At 47.7% G+C, this 24,479-nt stretch overlaps 1 protein-coding gene across 4 annotated transcripts in view; it reads right to left on the reverse strand.

Moving 5' to 3' along the window:
- Nucleotides 1–1,303: 1,303 nt before the first annotated feature.
- Nucleotides 1,304–24,479, reverse strand: part of LOC134339540 (solute carrier family 22 member 6-A-like) — a 58,325-nt gene continuing 35,149 nt past the window's right edge. For 2 of the 4 annotated variants that reach the window (XM_063036151.1, XM_063036150.1), the window contains exons 8-12: nt 23,831–23,946; nt 20,352–20,566; nt 12,861–12,969; nt 8,480–8,683; nt 1,304–4,999 (exon numbers count right to left, since the gene is read on the reverse strand). In XM_063036151.1, coding sequence (XP_062892221.1) covers nt 4,918–4,999; nt 8,480–8,683; nt 12,861–12,969; nt 20,352–20,566; nt 23,831–23,946 — 726 coding nt within the window. In that variant the 3' untranslated portion in view covers nt 1,304–4,917. Of the gene's footprint in view, nt 5,000–8,479; nt 8,684–10,352; nt 10,535–12,860; nt 12,970–20,351; nt 20,567–23,830; nt 23,947–24,479 lie in introns of those variants that run through there. The other 2 variants (XM_063036152.1, XM_063036154.1) reach the window with 2 other exon arrangements.

A 24,479-nucleotide genomic window follows, 5' to 3' on the forward strand; every position in this document is an offset into this window, starting at 1 on the left:
CTTTTAAGATCACCCTGACCTTCAGTAACTCCATCTATCTACACTCAACTGCGACCCACCCAGCACATTCTCCCTTGTGCTGCTGTTGTGACACAGTTGGTGGTGGTGGCTAGAGAGCTGTCCTCAAAGCCCTGGAGACCCGGGGATCGATCCTGACCTCTGGTGCGTGTGTGTATGTGTCTTTGTTTTTGGAAGAAAGGGTGTGCTGACATTGGAGAGGATCCAGAGGACGTGCCTGAGAATGAATCCAGCAACGAAAGGGTTAATGAACCGTTCGATGGCTCTGGGCCTGTGCTCACTGGAGTTTAGAATAATGAAGGGAAGGGATCTCATTGAATATTGGAAGGCCTCGATAGTGTAGACGAGGAGAGGATGTGTCCTATAGTGGGAGACTTTAGGACCAGAGGGCACAGCCTCAGAATAGAGAGATGTCATTTGGAACAGCGATGAGGAGAATTTCTTCAGCCAGAGCATGGTGAAGGTGAATGAATATGTGTGGAATTCATTGCCACAGACAGCTGTGGAGGCCGAGGCATTGGGTATATTTAAAGTGGAGTTTGATAGGTTCTTGATTAGTCAGGCGGTTAAAGGTTATGGAGAGAAGACAGGGGAATGGGGTTGAGAGGGATGACGGAATGGCGGAGCAGACTCGATGGGCGGCATGGCCTAATTTGGCTCCTGTGTCTCATGGTCTTATGAGGCTGAGCGGGTGTGTGTATACATACAGTGCCTATAAAAAGTCATCTATTGTCATCAAAAGTCACCCATTGCGGCCTCGTCTACATCGGTGAAACCCGACGCAGATTGGGGGACCGCTTCGTCGAGCACCTCCACTCCTTCCGCCACAACAGACAGGATCTCCCGGTTGCCACCCACTTCAACTCTGTTTCCCATTCCCATTCGGATATGTCCATACATGGCCTCCTCTACTGCCATGACGAGGCTAAACTCAGGTTGGAGTAGTAACACCTCATATACCGTCTAGGTAGTCTCCAGCCCCTTGATATGAACATAGAATTCTCCAACTTCCGATAATTCCCTCCCCCTCACTTCCTCTATCTTTATTTCACCCTGCCCCCTCCCCCCCAGCTGCCTATAACCTCCCTCATGTTTCCACCTCTTTCTACTACCCATTGTGTTTTCCCCTATTCCTTCTTCACCTTTCCTGCCTATCACCTCCCTGCTTCCCTTCCCACACCCCTTTATCTTTCCCCTTACTGGTTTTTCACCTGGAACCTACCAGCCTTCTCCTTCCCACCCTCCCCCGACCTTCTTTTTGGGGGCTGCCTCCTCCCTCTTCAGTCCTGACGAAGGGTTCTGGCCCGAAACGTTGACTGATTGTTTCCACAATGCTGCCTGGCCTGCTGAGTTCCTCCAGTGTGTTGTGAGTGTTGCTTTGACTCCAGCATCTGCAGAGTATTTTGTGCCTATAAAAAATATTCACCCCCCTTGGAAGTGTTCATGTTTTACTGTTTTATAATATTGAATCACAGTGGATTTAATTTGACTTTTTTTTACTGATCAACAGAAAAAGACTCTGGTGTCAAAGTGAAACTGGATCTCTACAAAAATGATCTAAATTAATTACAAACATAAAACACAAAATAATTAATTGCATAAGTAAACACCTCCTTTAATATGACACATCAAATCATCACTGGTGGGCCAATTGGTTTTAGAGGTCACATCATTAGTTAAATGGAGATCACTGTGTGCAGACAGGGTGTTGCAATTGATTGTAGTTAAATTACACCTGTATCTGGAAGGTCCAACTGCTGGTGAGTCAGTATCCTGGCAAAAACTACACCATGAAGACAAAAGAACACTCCAAGCAACTCTGCGAAAAGGTTATTGAAAAGCACAAGTCAGGAGATGGATACAAGAAAATTTCCAAGTCACTGAATATCCCCTGGAGTACAGTTAAGTCAATTATCAAGAAATGGAAAGAATATGGCACAGCTGTAAATCTGCCTAGAGCAGGCCATCCTCAAAATCTGAGTGACCATGCAAGAAGGGGACGAGTGAGGGAGGCCAGCAAGACAACTCTGGAGGAGTTACAAGCTTTAGTGGCTGAGGTGGGAGAGACTGTGCATACAGCAACTGTTGCTGGCTGCTTCACCAGTCACAGCTTTATTGGAGAGAGGCAAAGAGAAAGCCACTGTCGAAAAAAACTCACATGGAATGTCAGCTAAAGTTTGCCAAAAAACATGTTGGAAACTCTGAAGTTGGCTGGAAGAAGGTTCTATGGTCTGATCAAACAAATATTGAGCTTTTTGGCCATCAGACTAAATGCTATGTTTGGTGTAAGCTAAACACTGCACACAATCAAAAACACATTGTCCCTAACAGTGGTGAAGCATGGTGGTGGCTGCATCGTGCTGTGGAGATGCTTCACTGCAGCAGACCCTGGAAGGCTTGTGAAGGTAGAGGGTAAAATGAATGCAGTAAAATACAGGGAAATCCTGGAGGAAAACCTGATGCAGTCTGCAAGAGAGCTGCAACTTGGGATAAGATTTGTTTTCCAGCAAGACAATGACCCCAAGCAGAAAGCCAAAGCTACACAGGAATGGCTTAAAAACAACAAAGTTAATGTCCTGGAGTGGAATCTGTGGCTGGACTTGAAAAGTTTTGTAAAGAAGAATGGGGGAAAATTGCAGTGTCCAGATGTGTAAAGCTGACAGAGACCTATCCACACAGTCTCAAGGCTGTAATTGCTGCCAAAGATGCATCTGCTAAATCTGACTTGAAGGGGTGAGTAATTATGCAATCAATTATTTTGTGTTTAGTAATTGTAATTAATTTAGACCAATTTGTAAAAATTTGTTTTCAATTTGACACGTCTTTTCTGTTGATCAGTGTCAAATTAAATCCACTGTGATTCACTGTAAAACAATAAAACATGAAAACTTCCTTGGTGGAGGGTGAATACTTTTTATAGGCACTGTATGTGTGGAAATCATGCAGGGTCAGTAGGTCAATTAACCCATTTTTGCCCAGACGTGGCAAAAATATTATAGCTGGAGGTGGGACTGGGGGGTGGAGTGAGTCAATGGGAATGTGATGCCCACTCACAGGGAGACAAGGGAATGGGGAGAGGTGTGTGTTTGTGCTGTTTAGCATAGGTAGAATGTGTGTGATATACAGTCAGTGGCCACTTCATTAGGTACACCTGGACCAATACAGATATCTAATCAGCCAATCATGTGGCAGCAACTCAATGCATAAAAGCATGCAAACATGGTCAAGAGGTTCATTTGTTCAGACTGAACATCAGAATGTTTGCATGTTCATGTACTTTGGTCGTAGAAATAAATGTGCAGACTATTTGTATCATTTCTTAATGCATGCATTACTAAATTACAATAAAAGAGGACTGCGTGTCCTCATAATCTAATCTATTTTCTAAATGGGGAGAAAATCCAAAAATCTGAGATGCAAAGGGACTTGGGAGTCCTTATCCAGAACATTCTAAAGGTTAACTTGCAGGTAGAGTCATTGGTGAGGAAGGCAAATGCAATGTTAGCATTCATTTCAAGAGGTCTAGAATGCAAGAGCAGGGATGTGATGCTGAGGCTTTATAAGGCACTGGTGAGGCCTCACCTTGAGTATTGTGAACAGTTTTGGCCCCTCATCTTGAAAAAGATGTGCTGGCATTGGAGAGGGTCCAGAGGAGGTTCACAAGGATGATTCCAGGAATTAAAGAGTTATAATATGAGGTGTGTTTGATAGCTCTGTACTTGCTGGAATTTAGAAGGATGAAAGGGGATCTTATTCAAATGTTGAAAGGCCTAGAGAGAGTAGATGTGGAAAGGATGTATCCCATGGTGAGGGAGTCTAGGACAAGAGGGCACAGCCTCAGGATAGAGAGGTGTCTATTCAAAACAGAGATGTGAAAAAATTTCTTTAGCCGGAGGGTGGTGAATTTGTGGAATTTATTGCCACAAGCAGCTGTGGAGGCCAGGTCGTTGGGTGTATTTGGGGCAGAGCTTGATAGGTTCTTGATTGGACATGGCATCAAAGGTTACGGGGGAGAAGGCCGAGGAAGGAGGTTGAGGGGAGAAAAGGATCAGCCATGGTGGAGCGGACTCGATGGGTCAAATGGCCTAATTCTACTCCTGTCTTATGGTCCTATTCAAAGTTTCCTGGTCTTTGGAGAAGAGCCAAACTGCTCTTCATTGCATTTCCACCCTCCTACCTTGTTGAAAGAGGCTTCCGTGCAGCGAACCACATACTCACAAAAATCAGAAACTGCTAGGACATTGTTACATCAGAGGACTTAAGGCTTTTGCTGTCACTTCTTGAACCAGATATTTCAACTCTTGCTAAAAACCATCAAACTCAAGGATCACATTGATATCGAAGCTGGTATTGTGTAAGCTAGGTTTAAAGACAAAACAAAATTAAAGTAGGGTCACTTTTCTCAAGTTAGCATATGGTAGACACTATGGGGGCGCTAGTAAGTATATTGTGACCAAGAGGGGTGTTGGCAAGTGTGAAAGTGCTTGGGTTGGGAAAGGCTACCCTAGAGTTCAGAGGTTGGTTTGAGAAACAAAAACCATCCAGTGAGCGGCCATTCTGTGGGTGAAAACGCCTTGTTAATGAAAGAGGTCAGAGGAGAATGGCCAGACTGGTTCAAGCTGACAGGAAGGTGACAGTAACTCAAATAACTACATGTTACAACAATTGTGTGCGGGAGAGCATCTCCGAATGCAAAACATATCGAACATTGAGGTGGACGGGCTACAGCAGCAGAAGACAATGAACATACACTCAGTGGCCATGTTATTAGGTACAGGAGGTACAAGTTGCAATATCCAGCTGGGCAAACAGTAGCAGGATCTGGCAGGTTGGCCCCTTCACTCCCCTCCTGTCCATCTGTGGAGGTGTGTTGACGAGGGCACCAGGCGGCATTCTGGTTCAGGGCCTCTGTTCCACCAGGGGGATTTGCGCTCCCGGTTCCGGGATCACATCCGCCTTTGGCGCCTTCCCCAGTCTCCACCTGCAAACAACCACAAGTCAGCAGTGTCGCGAAATTCCTCTAATCTTGTTAACCCCAGGAACCTCGATTTCTTCAAATTGTGGTTATTTTGTTTCTGTTCCTATTCCCATTTCTTCATTTCCCCACCCTGGCCTCTTAGTTCCTCTCTTCACCTGCTCACCTCCCCTGGTCCCCCTCCGCCTTATCCTTCTCCCATGGTCCACTCTCCTCTCCAATCAGATTCCTCCTTCTTCAGCCCGTTACCTTTCCAGCCTATCATCTCCCAGCTTCTTACTTCATCCCCTCTCCTCCACTACCTGGCTTCACATATCACCTTTCTAGTTTGTACTCGTTCCTCTTCGCCCTCACCTTCTTATTTTGGCTTCTTCCCCCTTCCTTTCCAGTCCTAATGACCCGAAACGTTGACTCTTTATCCCTCTCCATGGATGCTGCCTGACCTGCTGAGTTCCTGCAGCATGTTGTGTGTGTTGCGCTGGACTTCCATCAATTACAGAATCTCTTGTGATATTAAAAAAAATTTTTAACCCTGTTTCAGGTAAGATTCAGCATGATATCTAAAGTTTTGGCTAACTTCTATAGACGTGCGGTGGAGACTGTATTGAGTCTGGTTTGGAAGCACCAATGCCTTTGAATGGAAAATCCTATGGTAGTGGTGATGGATACGGCCTGGTCCTTCACGGGTGAAGCCCTCCCCACCATTGAGCCCATCTACATGAAAAACTGTTGCAGGAAGGCAGCATCCATCATCAGAGATTCCCACCACCCCAGGACATGCTCTCTTCTCACTGCTACCATCAGGAAGGAGGTACAGGAGCCTCAAAACTCATACAACCAGGTTCAGGAACAGTTATTACCCCTCAACCATCAGGCTCCTGAACCAGGGGGGATAACTACACTCAACTTCTCTTGCCCCATTATTAAAATATTCCCATAAGCAATAGACTCACTTTCAAGGACTCTTCGTCTCATGTTCTCAATATTTATCTATTATTATTCTTTCTTTCTTTTATAGTTGTACATTTTGTTATATTCTGCGCTCTGGTTTAATACCCAAGCCAAGATGGTGCAGTCTTTCATTGATTCTGTTATGGTTATTATTCTATAATGGATTTACTGAGTAAACCCACAAGAAAATGAATCTCGGGCTTGTATATGGTGACATATTAATACTTTGATAATAAATTTACTTTGAACTTTCAACCTGATTCATCCCTGGACAGGGAGGATTCGACAAGACACCCCCTGCCTGGATTCAGCACCCTTGTGTGTCTCTCTCCTCTGTCTGGTAGCAACTCTCTCAGTCCTGGTCGTTACCACGAGTTTAAATAAGAGTGGTGCAGCAGGTAGTCCCACTGCCTCATGGTTTCCAAGACCCGGATTCAATCCCGCCCTCTGGCGCTGACAAGCCACAAGGTAGGAGTTCATGGTACTACAGGAAAAGTATTAACATGGATAGAACATTGGATAACTGGCAGGAGGCAAAGAGTGGGAACAAAGGGAGCCTTTTCAGATTAGCTGCTGGTGACGAAGTTTGCAGATGATCGGTGGAGGGGCAGAGAGCGTTGAGGAAGCTGAGAATTTGCAGAAGGACTTAGACAGATGAGGAGAATGGACAAAGAAGTGGCAGATGGAATACAGTGTCAGGAAGCATTTGGTCATGAACTTTGATAGAAGGAATAAAGACGTGGACTACTTTCTGTATGGGGAGTGAATTTAGAAATCAGAGGTACAAAGGGACTTTGGATTCAACCTAACTTGAAGGTTGAGTCAATGGCAAGGAAGGCAAATGTAATGTTAGGACTAGAATATAAGAGCAAGGATGTGATGCAGAGGCTTTACAGAGCACTGGTTTGACCACATTTGGAATATCGCGAGCAGTTCTGGACCACTTTTTTTTTAAAAAGACAAAATGTGCTGGGATTGGAGAGTGTCCAGAAGAGGTTCATGAAAATTATCTCAGCAATGAAAGGGTTAATGTGTGAGGCTCATTTGATGGCCCTGGGCCTGTACACGCTAGAGTTTCAAAGAATGAGGAGGAGTCTCTTTGAAACCTATCGAATATTGAAAGGCCTACATAGAGTGGATGTGGAGAGGATGCTTCCTATAGTGGGGGAGTCTAGGACCAGAGGACACAGATAGAGTGGATGTGGAAAGGATGCTTCCTATAGTGGGGGAGTCTAGGACCAGAGGATACAGATAGAGTGGATCTGGAGAGGATGTTTCCTATAGTGGGGGAGTCTAGGACCAGAGGATACAGATAGAGTGGATGTGGAGAGAATGTTTCCTATAGTGGGAGCATCCAGGACCAGGGGGTACAGCCTCAGAATAGTGGGACATGTGGAGGCCAAGTTATTGGGTAGATTGAAGGCGGAGGTTGATAGGTTCTTGATTAGTCAGGGTGTCAGAGGTTATGGGGAGAAGGCAGGAGAATGGGGTTGAGGGGGATAATAAATCAGCCGTGATGGAGTTTTGGAGCAGACCCGGTGGGTCTGAATGGCCTAATCCTGCTTCTATGTATTATGGGCTTATAAACCCAGTCCCAGTCAGTCCAAGCCATCCCAAAATGCACCCCCCCCCCCAAGGCAGTCTCATTTGAGTCCACACACTCTCCCTGGGTTCCAGTAATCCCTGTCACGACCCCATGGCACGCTGGCGGGGTTAACTGTTGGGCGGCACGGTAACCTAGTGGTTAGCGTAACATTATATAACAGCACTGATCATAAGACCAGGGTTCAATTCCCGTCGCTGTCTATGAGCAGTTTGCACGTTCTCCCCGAGACCGCGTGGGTTTCCTCTGGATGCTCCAGTTTCCTCCCACTGTCCGAAGACGTACAGGTCAGGGTTAGTGAGCTGTGGGCGTGCCCTGTTGGCGCTGGAGGTGTGGCGACACTTGCGGGCTGCCCCCAGCACGCCCTCGGACTGTGTTGGTTGTTGATGCAAGTGGTGCTTTTCACCGTATGTTTTGATGAACGTACTCAGTGGTTGTATTCTTTCATTAGGAGTTGGAGGAGATTGGGTACGTCACCAAAGACACCGGCAAATCTCCAGAGATGTACCATGGAGAGCATTCTGACTGGCTGTGTCGCTGTCTGGTTTGGGGGGGGATGGTGGTGGTGGGTGGCTACTGCACAGGATTGAAATAAGCTGCAGAGAGTTGTAAACTCAGTCAGCTCCATCACGGGCACCGGCCTCCATAGTATCCAGGACATCAAGGAGCGATGCCTCAGAAAGGTGGCTTCCATCATTACAGACCCCCATCACCCAGGACATGCCCTCTTCTCATTGCTACCATCAGGGAGGAGGTATAGGAGCCTGAAGACACACACTCAACAATTCAGGAAAAGCCTCTTCCCCTCTGCCATCTGATTTCTGAATGGACATTGAACCCAGGAACACTACCTCACTACTTTTTCATTTCTATTTGTACCATTTTTATTCCATTGTACCCCGGCTCAGCGGGAGATGAGGAGGACGACCCACCTGCTCTCAACATCCTCGACCGTGTCCGGGAGCTGGGTGTTGAGGGTCTCCGGGAGACCGAAGGCCAATACTCCAGACAGAATGGCCATCCCGCCATAGATACTCATGGGCACGAAGGGGAGGTAGTCGCCGCTCAGCTTGACCATCGGTGCCACGATGGCGCCCACCCGAGCCATGGTGTTGGCCAAACCTACGCCTGTCTGCCTGCGGGGAGAGAAACGTCCGGAGTCAGCAGCGGTGGGCAAAGCTCCTCACATCCGCACCTCCACATCGACAGCAAGGTCGTGGAGTCACCAGGCCTTTCTGTCCTCTAATCTGTACTAACCCATTTACAGATTCTGCAGAAGCTGGAAATCTTATGGAACTCAGCAGGTCAGGCAGCATCTATGGAAATGAATCAACAGTCAACGCTTTGGGCTGAGACCCTTCATCAAGACTGGAAAGAAGCCCCCATTTCACAGTGAGCACCCATTTTAATTCAACTTCCCACTCCCATTCTGACATGTCGGTCCACGGCCTCCCCGGCTGTCATGATTAGCCCAAGCTTTAGGTAGAGGAGCAACTCCAATTCCATTTGGATAGCCTCCAACATCGGCTACTCAAACATCTAGCAATTTCTACTCCCTCTCTCGTCTCTTTTTCCATTTCCCATTCTGGTTTCCCTCTCACCCCTTCTCTTCTCCTTGCCTGACCATCACTCCCTTTGGTGCCCTTCATCATTCCCTTTCTCCCATGGTCCGTTCTCCTCTCCAATCAGACTCCTCCTTCTTCAGCCCGTTATCTTTTCCACCTATCACCTCCCAGCTTCTTATTTCATCCCCTCCTTCCCCACCAACCCAATTTCTCCCTCACCTGGTCTCACCTGTCACCTCCCAGCTTGTTCTTCTCTTTCACTTCCCCCCAACTTCTTATTCTGGCTTCTTGCCCCTTCCTTTCCAGTCCGGGTGAGGGGTCTCGGCCTGAAATGCCTTGCTTCTGGCAGCAACATAGCATGCTCAAAGCTTAACAACCCCAAACGTCTCGACAACTTTCAATTCTTTGCTCCAAATGTCTCATGTTCACCGAGAATGCCCAGTCCCTGTACACTTCTGTCCCCACCAAGAAGGGCTGGAAGCTCTCTGCTTCTTTCCCAACAAAAGACCCAACCAGTTCCCCTCCACAACCACCCTCCTCCATCCTGCCGAACTAGTCCTCGCCCTCAAAAGTTTCTCCTTCGGATCCTCTCACCTTCTCCAAACTCGAGGGGCAGCCACAAGCACCCACATGGGTCCCAGCTATGCCTGCCTTTCATTGGCTATATGATATGAACAGTCCATGTTCCAAGCCTTCCCTGTAATGCTTCCCAACTCTTCCTGCGCTACATTGACAACTGCATTAGTACTGATTCATGCACTCATGTTAAGCTCATTAATTTCATCAACATTACCTCCCACTTCTACCCTGCCCTTTCTTCCATAGTCCACTCTCCACTCCTATCAAATTCCTTCTTCTCCAGCTCTTTATCTTGCCCACCCACCTGGGCCCACCTATCACCTTCTAGCTAGCCTCCTTCCCCTACCCCCAACCTTTTTATTCTGGCTTCTTCCCTCTTTTGTTCCAGTCCTGAAGAAGGGTCTTGGCCCGAAATGTTGGGTGTTTATTCCTTCCTATCAATGCTGCCTGACCTGCTGAGTTTGAGTTGGTCTGGATTTCCAACATCGGCAGAATCTCTTGTGTTTAACCCTAAAAAAAATAAAAAACCCTAAACTACCAGTCTTTGAAACATGGGAGGAAACCCACATGGTCACAGGGGGAACATACAAATTCACTACAGGCAGCAATGGGAATTGAACCTGGGTCGGTGAGCCATGGCTGTGTAGAACGTTATACAGACCTCTCCACTACCATGCCACTGTTCTTCCTGCTCCTCCCAACTTCTGGCTTCTTCCCCTTTCTTTCCAGTCCTGATGAAGGGTCTCAGCCTGAAGCATCGACAGTTTATTCCTCTCCATAGATGCAGCCTGACCTGCTGAGTTCCTCCAGCATTTTGTGTGTGTTGCTCTGGATTTCCAGCATCTGCAGAATGCCCTGTGTTTATGTTATACAACCATACTCCAAGATCGATCTAACCCTTCCCTCCCACATAATTCTCCATTTTTCTATCATCAATGTACCTTTCTAAGAGTCCCTTAAATGGCCCTCTACCACCACCCTCTTCCACGCACCAAGTCAAGTTTATTGTCGTTTAACTATATAACGTATATAAACATATATATAGAAATGAGACAATGTTTCTTCGAACCAGGGTGTAAAGCACAGTAGTACACATAACTTGTGAACTTGAGGGTAAAATCTATGAATGGATCACACATAAATAACAAACTGAAGTGCATTAATGTTAAACATTGTCAGGTATGGAACAGACTAATCACCCATAAGTAACAAACTAAAGTGCATTAATGTTAAATATTGTAAGGTATGGAACAGATTAACCAGCGACACTTTGAATGCAATGCGGCAGGGAGTTCAGAGGCCTCATAGCCCTGGGGAAGAACAGTTTCTCATCCCAAGAATTTGGTGCAGGAGCCATGGAGATGCACGAATGGAAGACAAGGAAATGGCGGATGAATTGAATAAGTCGTCACTGTGGAAGAAATTAACAGTGTGCGGGAAGTTTGAGAGTGCCAGGGAGCGGAAGTGTGGGAAGTTGCCATTACTAGGGGTAAGGTTCTTGGGAAACTGAAAGAACTGAAGGTAAATAAGTCACCTAGACCAGATGGTGTATTCCCCAGTTGAGAAAGAGGTAACTGACGAGATTGTGGAGGCATTAGTTGTGATCTTTCAAGAATCAATAGATTCTGGCATGGTTCCAGAGGACTAGAAAATTGCAAATGTCACTCCTCTCCAAGAAGCGGGGGAGGCAGAAGAAAGGAAATTGTAGGCCGGTTAGTCTGACCTCAGTGGTTGGGAAGATGTTGGAGTCGATTATTAAAGATGTGGTTTTGGGGTACTTGGAGGCACATGATAAAATAGACCATAGACAGCATGGTTTACTCAGGGGAAAATCTTACCTGACAAACCTGTTTGAATTCTTTGTAGAAATAACAAGCAGGAGAGACAAAGGAGAATCGGTTGATGTGGTGTACTTGGATTTTCAGAAGGCCTTTGACAAGGTGCAGCACACGAGGCTGCTTAACAAACTATGAGCCCATGTGATTACAGGAAAGATTCTAGCACGGACAAAGCAGTGGCTGATTGGCAGGCGACAGAGTGGGGATAAAGGAGGCCTCTTCTGGTTGGCTGCCGGTGACCAGCGATTTCTGACAGGGGTCAGTGTTGGGACTGATTCTTTTTATGCTATATGTCAATGATTTGGATGATGGAAGTAATGGCTTTGTTGTAAAGTTTGCAGATGATATGAAGATAGGTGAAGGAGCAGGTAGTTTTGAGGAAGTAGAGAGGCTACAGAAGGATTTAGACAGATTAGGAGAATGGTCAAAGAAGTATGAGATAGAATACAGTGTTGGGAAGTGTACACTTTGGTAGAAGAAATAAAAAGGTAAACTATTTTATAAATGGACAGAAAATTTTTTAAATCTGAGGTGCTTGGGAGTCCTTGTGCAGGATTTCCTGAGGGTTAATTTGCAGGTTAATTCTATGGTGAGGAAGGAAATTGATAAAATTGCATTCATTTCGAGAGGACTAGGATATAAAAGCAAGGATGTTGTGACTTTATAAGGCACTGGTGAGGCCTCACTTGGAGTATTTTTTCCTATAGTGGGGGAGTCTAGGACCAGAGGGCACAAATAGAGTGGATGTGGAGAGGATGTTTCCTGTAGTGGGGGAGTCTAAGACCAGAGGACACAGCCTCAGAATAGAGGGACATCCATTTAGAAAAGAGATGAGGAGGAATTTCTTTAGCCAGAGAGTGGTGAATCTGTGGAATTCTTTGCTAAAGGCAGCTGTGGAGGTCAAATCTTTAGCTGTATTGAAGGCAGCAGCTGATAGATTGGTCAGGGCATGAGGGGATACGGGGAGAAGGCAGGAGATTGGGGCTGAGAGGAAAATGGATCAGCCATGATGAAATGGCAGAGCAGACTCGATGGGCCAGATGGCCTAATTCTGCCCCTATACCTTGTGGTCTTATCATCAGTAAGTCATTGTGAATTGTCCTGTGATTAGGCTGGGGTTAAATCGGTGCTTTGCTGTGTGGTACAGCTCGCTGGGCCAGAAGAGCTAGTTACGTGGTGTAAGTCTAAATAAGCAAGCTGATGTGATTTCACCCCCAACCCCGGCCCACCGTGGGACCACCAGGGAACACCCCTCCCTGCTGCAGAACTACCCCTCCCCTCCCCGCCCAGTCCATTAGCAGCTTACTGAAGGAAGGGACCCGACTACCCACCTGATCACGGTCGGGTACAACTCGCTAACGTAGAGATAACAGCAAGCGAAGGAAGTGGCCAGACTCCCCTTCCCGATGACGGCGAGGGTCATGCTCAGGACCTGGAGATCTGTGGGTGCAGTACAGAGCTGGGTAAGTGGCGTCGAAGCTGAACGCTCACGCCTGCTACGGCCTCCATCAGCTCTTTATACGAGAGTCCCAGTGGGCAGCACGGTCGCAGGGTGGTCAGTGTAACGCCAGTACAGAGCTAGTGACCCCAGTTCAATTCCCGCCACTGTCTGTAAGGAGTTTGTACCTTCTCCCCGTGACCAAGTGGGTTTCCTCCGGGTTCTCTGGGTTCCTCCCACAGTCCAAAGTCGTGGGCATGTAATGTTGGCGCTGGAAGCCTGGCGACCCTTGTGGGCTGCCCCCAACACACCCCACTGTGTTTGTTGTTGATGCATATGGTGCGTGTTTCAATGTGGTGATAAAGATTTGAGGGTTAAACGTAATCTTTAGTAATTTTGTTTATATATTGCACTGTACTCCGGACGCAAACAACAAATTCCACACCTTAGGTCAGTGATAATAAACAGGATTCTGATTCTGCCTGCACATGGTCAGTATCCCTCCGTTCCCTGCACATGGTCCATATACTTTATTGTCGCCAAACAATTGATACTAGAACGTACAATCATCACAGTGATATTTGATTCTGCGCTTCCCGCTCCCTGGATTACAAATATTAAATATTAAAAATGGTAAAATTAGTAAATATTAAAAATTTAAATTGTAAATCATAAATAGAAAATAGAAAAATGTAAAGTAAGGTAGTGCAAAAAAAAAACCGAGAGGCAGGTCCGGATATTTGGAGGGTACGGCCCAGATCCGGGTCAGGATCCGTTCAGCAGTCTTATCACAGTTGGAAAGAAGCTGTTCCCAAATCTGGCCGTACGAGTCTTCAAGCTCCTGAGCCTTCTCCCGGAGGGAAGAGGGATAAAAAGTGTGTTGGCTGGGTGGGTCATGTCCTTGATTATCCTGGCAGCACTGCTCCGACAGCGTGCGGTGTAAAGTGAGTCCAAGGATGGAAGATTGGTTTGTGTGATGTGCTGCGCCGTGTTCACGATCTTCTGCAGCTTCTTCCGGTCTTGGACAGGACAACTTCCATACCAGGTTGTGATGCACCCTAGAAGAATGCTTTCTATGGTGCATCTATAAAAATTAGTGAGGGTTTTAGGGGACAGACCAAATTTCTTTAGTTTTCTCAGGAAGTAAAGGTGCTGGTGGGCCTTCTTGGCAGTGAACTCTGCTTGGTTGGACCAAGTCAGATCATTTGTGATATTGACCCCGAGGAACTTGAAGCTTTTGACCTGTTCCACTTGCGCACCACCGATGTAAATTGGGTCGTGCGGTCCGCTACTCCTTCTGAAGTCAACAACCAGTTCCTTCGTCTTGCTGACATTGAGGGGTAGGTTATTGTCTTTGCACCAGGTTCTTAATTTCCTCTCTTTACTCAAACTCATCATTACCCGAGATACGGCTTGCAATTGTTGTGTCATCAGCAAACTCAATATATGAGTTTGATGGAAACTTGGCTACACAATCATGGGTGTACAGTGAGTACAGCAGGGGGCTGAGTATACAGCCTTGTGGGGCACCAGTGTTCAGAGTGATTGTAGAGGAGAGCTTGTCCCCTATTTTTACAGCCTGGGCCCTGTCTGTGAGGAAGTTGAAGATCCAGTTGCAGATCTGAGTGCTAAGGCCCAGGTTCCAACTTCCGCCACCTTCAACAGGACCCCACCACTAAGCACATCTTTCCCTCTCCACCCCTCTCCGCTTTCCACAGGGATCATTCCCTCCGCGACTCCCTGGTCCACACGTCCCTCCCCACGGATCTCCCACCTGGCACTTATCCCTGTAAGCGTAAGTGCTTCACCTGTCCCTACACCTCATCTCTTGCAACCATTCAGGGCCCCAAACAGTCCTTCCAGGTGAGGCAACACTTCACTTGTGAGTCTGTTGGGGTCATCTATTGCATCCGGTGCTCCCGGTGCGGTCTCCTCTACATCGGTGAAACCCGACGCAGATTAGGGGACCGCTTCGTCGAGCACCTCCCCTCTGTCCGCCACAACAGACAGGATCTCCCGGTTGCCACCCACTTGCAGGAAGATGGTTCCCGATGTTGGGAAAGTCCAGAACGAGGGGTCACAGTTTGAGGATAAAGGGGAAGCCTTTTAGGACCGAGATTAGGAAAAACTTCTTCACACAGAGTGGTGAATTTGTGGAATTCTCTGCCACAGGAAACAATTGACACCAGTTCATTGGCTATATTTAAGAGGGAGTTAGATATGGCCCTTGTGGTTACGGGGATCAGGGGGTGTGGAGGGAAGGCTGGTACAGGGTTCTGAGTTGGATGATCAGCCATGATCATACTGAATGGCGGTGCAGGTTCGAAGGGCCGAATGGCCTACTCCTGCACCTATTTTCTATGTTTCTATGTTCCGGAGCTTAGGAATCAGTTTATTTGGAATGATGGTATTAAAGGCAGAGCTGTAGTCAATGAAAAGGAGCCTTACGTATGTGTCTTTATTCTCCAGGTGTTCTAAGGAGGAATGTAGGGCCAGAGAGACAGCATCTGCCATTGACCTGTTGCTCCGGTAGGTGAATTGCAAAGCGTCGGGGTTGACCGGTAGACTGTGGTTGATGTGAGCCATAACCAATCTCTCAAAGCACTTCATAGCAATTGATGTCAGAGCCATGGGTCGATAGTCATTCAGGCATGCCACCTTGCTCTTCTTCGGCACTGGGATTATCGTTGCCTTCTTAAAACACGAGGGGATCTTAGACTGAAACAAGGAGCAGTTGAAGATGTCAGCAAACACTCCAGCTAGCTCGCTTGCACAGGCCCGGAGAACCGGTCCTGGGACGCCATCTGGGCCCGTCACCTTCCTTGGATTTATCTTCAGGAAGGCCCTTCTGACGTCCTCCTCGGTGACGATGAATCTCAATGCTACCAGGTCCGGTTCATCCAGAGGGAGCGGGACGCTCCTCTTCTGTTAGAATCTTGTGTAGAATACGTTAAGTTCGTCAGGAAGAGAAGCGCACAGTTATTGATATTCCCAGCCTTTTCTTTGCGCCCAGTGATCTCATTTAGACCCTGCCATAGTCTACTGGCATCCCTCTGGTTAGCCTGGGCTTCCAACTTGGCTCAATATTGCCTCTTGATGCCCTTAATGGCTTTCCGGAGTTCACACCTGGATTCCGTGTAGCGACTGGTATCCCCGCAGCTCTAGCCTTTAAAAGGGACTTGACCTCATAATTCATCCAAGGTTTCCAGTTAGGGAATACCCAGATCGTCCTGTGACACACAGTCCTCCGTGCATTTCCAAATAAAGTCCGTGACAGCTGAGGCATACTCATCGAGGTTACCTGCCGAGTCCTTGAATACTAACCAGTCCACCGATTCTAAGCAGTCCCGGAGGACATCATCCGTTTCCTCCGTCCAACGCGACACTACTTTTGACACCGTGACCTCCCACTTCAGTTTGTTTGTAAGCCGGGAGGAGGAGTACGGCCTGATGGTCCAATTTTCCGAAGTGAGGTCGTGGGACGGAACGGTAGGCATCCTTGACTGCTGTGTAGCAGTGGTCAAGTATATTTGGGCCTCTAGTGGGGCAGCAGGCATGTTGGTATAACTTTGGCAGTGCCTTTCTGAGATTGGCCTGGTTAAAGTCCCCAAATGTAATGAGCAAAGCCTCCGGGTATCTGGTCTCAAGTTCACTGATGTTGACATACAGTATGTTCAGAGCACACTCCACGTCCGCCTGGGGGGGAATGTAGACTGTTGTCGGTATGACCGAGGTGAATTCCCATGGCAGATAGCAGGGACAACTCTTCACTGACAGGTGTTCCAGGTCCGGGCTGCAGGAGCTTGTCAGTGCCACTGTGTCTGAGCACCACGCAGTGTTGATCAGTAGGCAGACAGCACCTCCCCTCGTCTTGCCCGAAGACGCCATGCAGTCTATCTGATGGATCGAAAATCCCTCCGGACGGATTGGACAGTCAGGGGTGGCAGGGGAGAGCAGAAACAGAATACACAGCAGTTCTGCATCTCCCTGCAATAGGTGAGTCTCCCTTTAAGATCATCCACCTTGTTTTCTATTTCCCATCATCCCCTGCACGCGGTCCGTCTAATTACAGTTTTATAAAGCTGCAGCATGACTTCCTGACTTCTGAACTTAGTGCCTCATAAGAAGTAGGAACAGGAGTCGGCTATCCGGCCCATCGAGCCTGCTCCACCATTCAATAAGGTCATGGCTGATCTGACTCATCTCCACCTACCTGCATCATCCATACTATTTAAAAATCTATCCAACCTTGTCTACGGAGGTAGTCTCCACTGCTTCATTGGGCAGAGAATTCCACAGATACAGCACTCTCTGGGAAAAGCAATTCCTCCTCTTCAACACTCACAACAGGCTGGAGGAACTCAGCAGGTTGGGCAGCATCCGTGGAAAAGATCGGTCGACGTTTTGGGCTGGAACCCTTCGTCCGGAACTCTTCGTCCTGATGAAGGGTTCCGGCCCGAAATGTCGACCGATCTTTTCCATGGATGCTGCCCAACCTGCTGAGTTCCTCCAGCCTGTTGTGAGTGTTGCTTTGACCTCAGCATCTGCAGATTATTTTGTGTTTACTTCCTCCTCTTCTCCATCCTAAATTTGCTTCCCTGAAACTTGAGGCTTTGTCCCCTCGATTAATAAAGGCTTTTTTTTCAATCATTTGGGGAGTTTGGGATTGAGACCCCAAGATTCCCCCATACTTTTAAGGGTCCCTCATCATTGTTCTTTATGCATCCTCCCATTAACAGTGTGCTGTTCTCTATGGGTTAACATTAACATTATTTAACATCTGACCTCCGCAAGTGCAACATCTCGCACTTGTGCAGATTAAACTCCATCCGCCATCTTTCTGCCCACCTCAGTAATTGTTCTCTATCCCACCGTGTCCTCAACACCAGCCATCTTGGAATGGTCTGAAAATTTGCTAACCCACCCTTCAATGGTTTCATCCAGGTAGGTCAGGCATTCCTGTTCCTATCCCATCTCTCGGCATACAGTGGGACCCTAGGATGAAACAGCCCTCCATCCCTCCCATCCGTGTCCCTATCTAAACTTCTCTTAGATGTTGCAATTAAATCTGCATCCACCACCTGCTTTGGCAGCTCGTTCCACACTCACACCACCATAGAAACATAGAAAATAGGTGCAGGAGTAGGCCATTCGGCCCTTCGAGCCTGCACCGCCATTTATTATGATCATGGCTGATCATCCAACTCAGAACCCCGCACCAGCCCTCCCTCCATACCCCCTGACCCCTGTAGCCACAAGGGCCATATCTAACTTCCTCTTAAACATAGCCAATGAACTGGCCTCAACAGTTTGCTGTGGCAGAGAATTCCACAGATTCACCACTCTCTGTGTGAAGAAGTTTTTCCTAATCTCGGTCCTAAAAGGCTTCCCCTCTATCCTCAAACTGTGACCCCTCGTTCTGGACCTCCCCAACATCAGGAACAATCTTTCTGCATCTAGCCTGTCCAATCCCTTTAGGATCTTATACGTTTCAATCAGATCCCCCCTCAATCTTCTAAATTCCAATCTGCATGAAGCCGCTCCCCCTAAATATTTTGCCTTTCGCCCTTCGCCTATCATCTCTATTTCTAATCTCAGTGGGGAAAATGCGTACTTGCATTTACCCTATCTATACCTCAAGTCCTCAAGTCCCAGCAACATCCTTGTAAATTTTCTCTGCACTCTTTATATCTTATTGACATCTTTCCTGTAGGTGGGTGACCACAATACTCCAAATTAGGCCTCACCAACACCCTATACAACTTCAGCATAACGTCCCATCTCCTGTACTCAGTACTTTGATCTAGGAAGGCCAATGAACCAAAATTTTTCAATATGATCTTATCTTCCTGTGATGCTTCTTTCAAGGGATTATGGACCTGTATTTCCAGATCCCTCTGTTCTACTGCACTTCCAGTAGATGGCACTTGTCAATCTTAGCCACTTCTGGTTGGTCATTAATGAAACAAGGAAAATAACTAAATACTTGGTTAATTACTATTTTTCTGGTGAATGATCATCACAAACTTCCCTTTGGAGTTGGAGGCAACTTGATGTGGCACAGCTGAGGTGTGGTGAGGCAGTGGGCCACTGAGAGCAAGGAAGGACTAAGGTTTGATCGATGTAAGCACCGGGCCAAATTGGGAAGGTCAGGTGCAGGCTGGATCGAGGCAGTGGGGTCCAGTCCCCAGAGCGCTCCAAAGCGACTGCACACGATGTCTGAATGGCAATTTAGGCAAGAATGTGTCGTAGCCCGGGGTGAGAGATGGGCCGTTTCAGCTCGCTGCTCTGCTAAGGGTCCGGGGACAGTCTCTCTTCGTGGATTTCAGTTCAGAACCCTATTTGCTTGTGTTTATTGTTTGCACCGTTTGTTTTTTTCTTTCTCTGCACTTTGGTGGTTTGACGGTCTTTTTTATGGGTTCTTTAGGACTTTTTTGTGTTGCGGCTGCCTGTAAGGAGGCAAATGTCAAGTTTGCATAGTATGCATACTTAGATAATAAATGAACTTTGAACTCCTCAGTACTCCACTGCTTACCGTGTAAGTCCTACTCTGGTTTGCCCTCCCAAAGTGTAGCAACTCACACTTGTCTACGTTAAATTCTATCTGCCACTTTCCAGCCTCTTTTGCCGACTTCCTGCCCGTTACGCCGCTGGCGTTTACGGTACCGGTGAAGATCCTCTATCTCTGGCGGTGTTCAGGGCTCCGCCAGGTTTTGCTTCCTCTCTGTTTTCACCACTGTCAGTCATGCAAGACTCAGGAATACCATCGCACTCAGATGTAGAAGGATTCTTCATTGCTGTTTCTGTAACAGTTTTGTTGTTCCAGTCAGGGTTGTTGGCCCTGAGCTGAACCCCCGAACCTGGAGGACCGGTGGACCACTCTTAGTCCGCCCTCTACCCTTTGACTTGTTTGGCATGGGTGACCCTACCAAGAGCCAAAGCGTAAAGCCCCGACTCCAGCCGACGTAGCTCTTTGGGTCACTGAGGCACGCAAGCCTTCAAACCCTACGACAAGGTTGTGGTCCTGTTGGAGGGTTTTGCCAACTGGAAACAGACACCTTTTCAGACCAGAGGAGCTCCCAGTACTTCAAAGCGGGCCTCACTGTCATTATGTACAACTCTAACACGACATCCCAGCTCTTGTACTCAATACTTTGATTTACGACAGCCAGTGTGTCTTGCCAGAAGATTGTTTGAGTTGCACAGTTAACGCTGGAATCTGACACAAGGTTTGGTGGTGTTGGATGACCCCAGGAGATTGTTTGATGCTCTCCCCCCACCCCCGGCTCACGTACAGCTGATGACCCTGCCCTATACCGCCCCCACATGACTGGCAGTTAACGTGGCCAATCAGAGCGGGCAAATTCCAACTGGTAACACTGACCTTTTGGGACGAAGATGTTAATCAGGATGACCAACCCCGCCAGGATGAGGGTGGCGCTTTGCGTGAATCTCCTGCCGACGTAACTCATGGTGCAAATACCCACCAGCTTGGCAGGGATGTCTATTGCTCCGAAGATGAGCTGGATGAGGTAGATGTTGACCCCAAACCCTTGCAGGTCGACTGCCAGCCCGTAGTACGAGAAGCTCGTTGAGAACCTGCGGGGCAGGGAGAAAAGATCCACCAGAACGGCTCTCACCAACACCCGTAGAAGCAAAGTTTACGGGGCTCGGCCCTTCAGATAAACCCAGGAACTCCCTCTAACGGCCCCGTGGGAAAACCTTCCCCATGTGAAAGAGGATGTAAAGCTAAGGTTATAAGGCATTAGTCAGACCGCATGTGGAGTATTGTGAGCAGTTTTGGGCCCCTTATCTAAGAAAGGATGTGCTGGCATTGGAGAGGGTCCAGGGGATTAATGTATGAGGAGTGTCTTGTGGCTCCAGACCTCTGCTCACTGGAGTTTTAAAGAATGAGGGAGAATCTCACTGAAACCTATCGAATACTGAAAGACCTCGAAAGAGTGGATGTGGAGAGGATGTTTCCTGTAGTGGGGGAGTCTAGAATCAGAGGACACAGAATGGATGTGGAGAGGATGTTTCCTATAGTGGGGGAGTCTAGGACCAGAGGACTTAGTCAATGAATAGAGGGAGATCCATTTATAATGGAGATTGAAGTTAAATCTTTGGAATTCATTGCCACAGGCAGCTGTGGAGGCCAAGTCATTGGGTATATTTAAAGTGGAGGCTGATAGGGTCTTGATTAGTCAGGGCATCAATGGCAGGGGAATGGGTTTCAGAGGGAAAATAAATGATGGAGCAGGCTCAATGGGCCGAATGGCCTACTTCTATTCCTACATCAGCTCAGCCCGACCTTCTTGAAGATTAGCTGCATTAATTTTTATTTGTTACATGTACATCGAATCTGGTGCCATTCCTGTGTCAACAACCAACACAGTCTGAGGATGTGCTGGGGGCAGCCACCAACACAGTATGCCCACGACTCACTGGCCCGAACCCGTCCATCTTTGGAATGTGGGAGGAAACCGCAGTGCTCAGAGGAAACCCGGGCAGTCACGGGGAGAGGACGTACAAACTCCTGATCGGCAGTGGTGGGAGTCAAACCCCTATCTCAACAGCTGGCGTTACGCTGATGTGCCATCCCCACGGGTGTCGTAGGAACACAAGAAATAGGAGCAGGAGTCGGCCATCCGGCCCATCGAGCCTGCTCCGCCATTCAATAGGACTATGGACTCATCTCCACCTACCTGCCTTTTCCCCATAACCCTTAATTCCCCTACTGTGCGAAACTCTATCCAACCTTGTCTTAAATTTATTTACTGAGGTGGCCTCCACTGCTTCACTGGGCAAAGAATTCCACAGATTCACCACTCTCTGGGAAAAGCAGTTCCTCCTCATCTCCGTCCTAAATCTACTCCCCTGAGTCTTGAGGTTATGTCCCCTAGTTCTAGTCTCACCTACCAGTGGAAACAACTTTTCTGCCTCTGTATCATCTATCCCTTAAATAATTTTATATGTTTCTATATCCTCTCATTCTTCTGAATTCCAGTGAGTACAGTCCCAGGCAACTCAATCTCTCCTTATAGTCTAACCACCTCATGTCTGGAATCAACCTGGTGAACCTCCTCTGCACGGCCTCCAAAGCCAGTATATCCTTCCTCAAGTAAGGAGACCAGAACTGCACACAGTACCCCAGGTGCAGCCTCACCAGTACCCTGTACAGTTGCAGCATAATGTCCCCGCTCTTAAATTCAATCCCTCTAGCAATGAAGGCCAACATTTTATTTGCCTTTTTGATAGCTTGCTGCACTTGCAAACCAACCTTTCATGACTCATGCACAAGTCCTCCAAAGTCATGCTGCCTTTTTTACCATTTAAATAATCATCTGATCTTCCATTTTCCCTTCCAAAGTGGGTGACCTCGTATTTACCAACATTGTACTCCATCTGCCAGACCCTTGCCCAATCATGTAACCTATCTATATCTCTCTGCAGAATTTGCTTTTCTATTCAATTTAGTATCATCAGTAAACTTGGGTACAGTACACTCAGTCCCCTCTTCCAGATCATTAATATATATCATGAACAGTTGTGGGCTCAGCACCGACCCCTGTGGCACACCGCTCACCACTGATTGCCAACCAGAGAAACACCCATGTATCCCAAATCTCTGCTTTCTAATTGTTAACCAATCCTCTATCCATGTTAATACATCACCCCATCCCTATGCATCCTTATCTTATGGATAAGTCTTTTATGTGGCACCTTATTGAACACCTTCTGGAAATCCAAGTAAATAACATCCACTTGTTCCCCTCTATCCACTGCACTCATTATATCCTCTAAGAACTCCAGTAAGTCTGTCAAACAGGACCTGCCTTTGCTGAATCCAAACTGTGTCTGCCTGATGGATTCATTTCTTTTCAGGTGCCTCACTATTTCTTCTTTAATAAGAGCTTCAAGCATTTTCCCAACTACAGATGTTAAACTAACTGGCTTATAGTTTCCTGCCTTTTGCCTACATCCCTTTTTGGACAGTGGTGTGACACTCATCATCTTTCAATCCACCAGACCTGCCCAGAGTCCAGAGAATTTTGGTAAATTATCACCAGAGCCTCTACTATAACCTCTGCCATTTCTTTCAGTACCCTGGGAGCATTCCAACAGGACTAGGGGGACTTGTCTATCTTTAGGCCCACAAGTTTGCTTGGCACTACCTCTTCAGTGATGGCTGTCGTATCGAGGTCCTCCCCTCCCATCACATCCATAACATCTCTCTTTGGCATGTTAGACGTGTCCTCCACCGTGAAGACCGACACAAAATAGTCATTCAAAGCCTCAGCCATTTCCTCATTACCCAATATGAATTCCCCCTTCTTGTCCTCCAAGGGACCTACGCTCACTTAAAGGGCGCCGTGGAGGCTTAGTGGATTGCAGGGTACTATTACAGCATCGTGCATCAGAGTTCTGAGTTCAGTTATGCCGCTGTCTGGAAGGAGTTTGTACGTTCTCCATGTGGGTTTCCTCCAGGTGCTCTGGTTTCCTCCCACAGTGCAAAGGCTGTGGGCCTGAAGATAAGGCAGGTCCCCTGGCCCTGATAGAATGCATCCCAGAAATGGCAGAGATTAGTAGGTTAACTGGTCATTGTAAGTTGTCCTGTGAGTTGCTGGGCACGGTGGCTCGATGGACTGAAAGGGCCTGTTCCACACTGTAGCTTTAAATAGAAAATCCAGCCCCCTGCAGCTCCGTCCCCTCCATCGAGGGTCTCAGGCAGAAACATCTCCTGTCAAACTTCCCCCTCAGGAAATTCACAGGTTAGACCAGGTGACCCCCCCCACCCCCATTTTTTCTAAACTCCCTGGAGCACAGAGCCAAGCCTCAGGATAGGACAGGTAAATGACTTACCAGATGGACATGGTGCAGAAGGTTATCCTGCGGACTGTGGGAGTTTTGAACAGGTCGAGGGCGTTGTACGTCCCCTTGCTGGATTTTAGCTCCGCCTCCATGTTGGACTTGAGGAACTTTGGGAACAGAAGCAATGATATAGGAGCGTACAGGATCGGAACTGGAGACGACCATTCTACTTGTTCCTCCCTCCCTCTCTTCCTCCAGCCCTACCTCAGCACCAGTTTCCAGCCCTTCTCCCCCATCTCACTGAATAAGTCTCCCCAGTTCTCCGGGCTAGGCCGCCACCCTCCGAGCGAAGAAACTCCTCCATGCCTGGTGTGTACGGTGCACCGATCAGTACAACGCGCATACATAGATGAGCACCGCACATGGGAATATACCGTGTCACACGGGAAATGCAATGCACACACAGAAAGATGCCACACACACAGACCAATATAAGACCAGAGAAGGGGGAGAAGATGGCAGTGCGCGCGGCCACTTCGGTGATGAATATCTGTTATCTGTCAAGTAGGGGACTGTGAACAATTCTGATTTGATGGAGACGGACGTGAGAGTACAGCGGAACATCTGGAAAACTTCTGAAATGCCCGCTTTGCTGCCGCTGCTACTGTGTGGTAACCGGAATCTCCGGAGCTGAAGGCCC

This window comes from Mobula hypostoma, chromosome 30, assembly GCF_963921235.1.
Source record: "Mobula hypostoma chromosome 30, sMobHyp1.1, whole genome shotgun sequence".
Taxonomy (NCBI): domain Eukaryota; kingdom Metazoa; phylum Chordata; class Chondrichthyes; order Myliobatiformes; family Myliobatidae; genus Mobula; species Mobula hypostoma.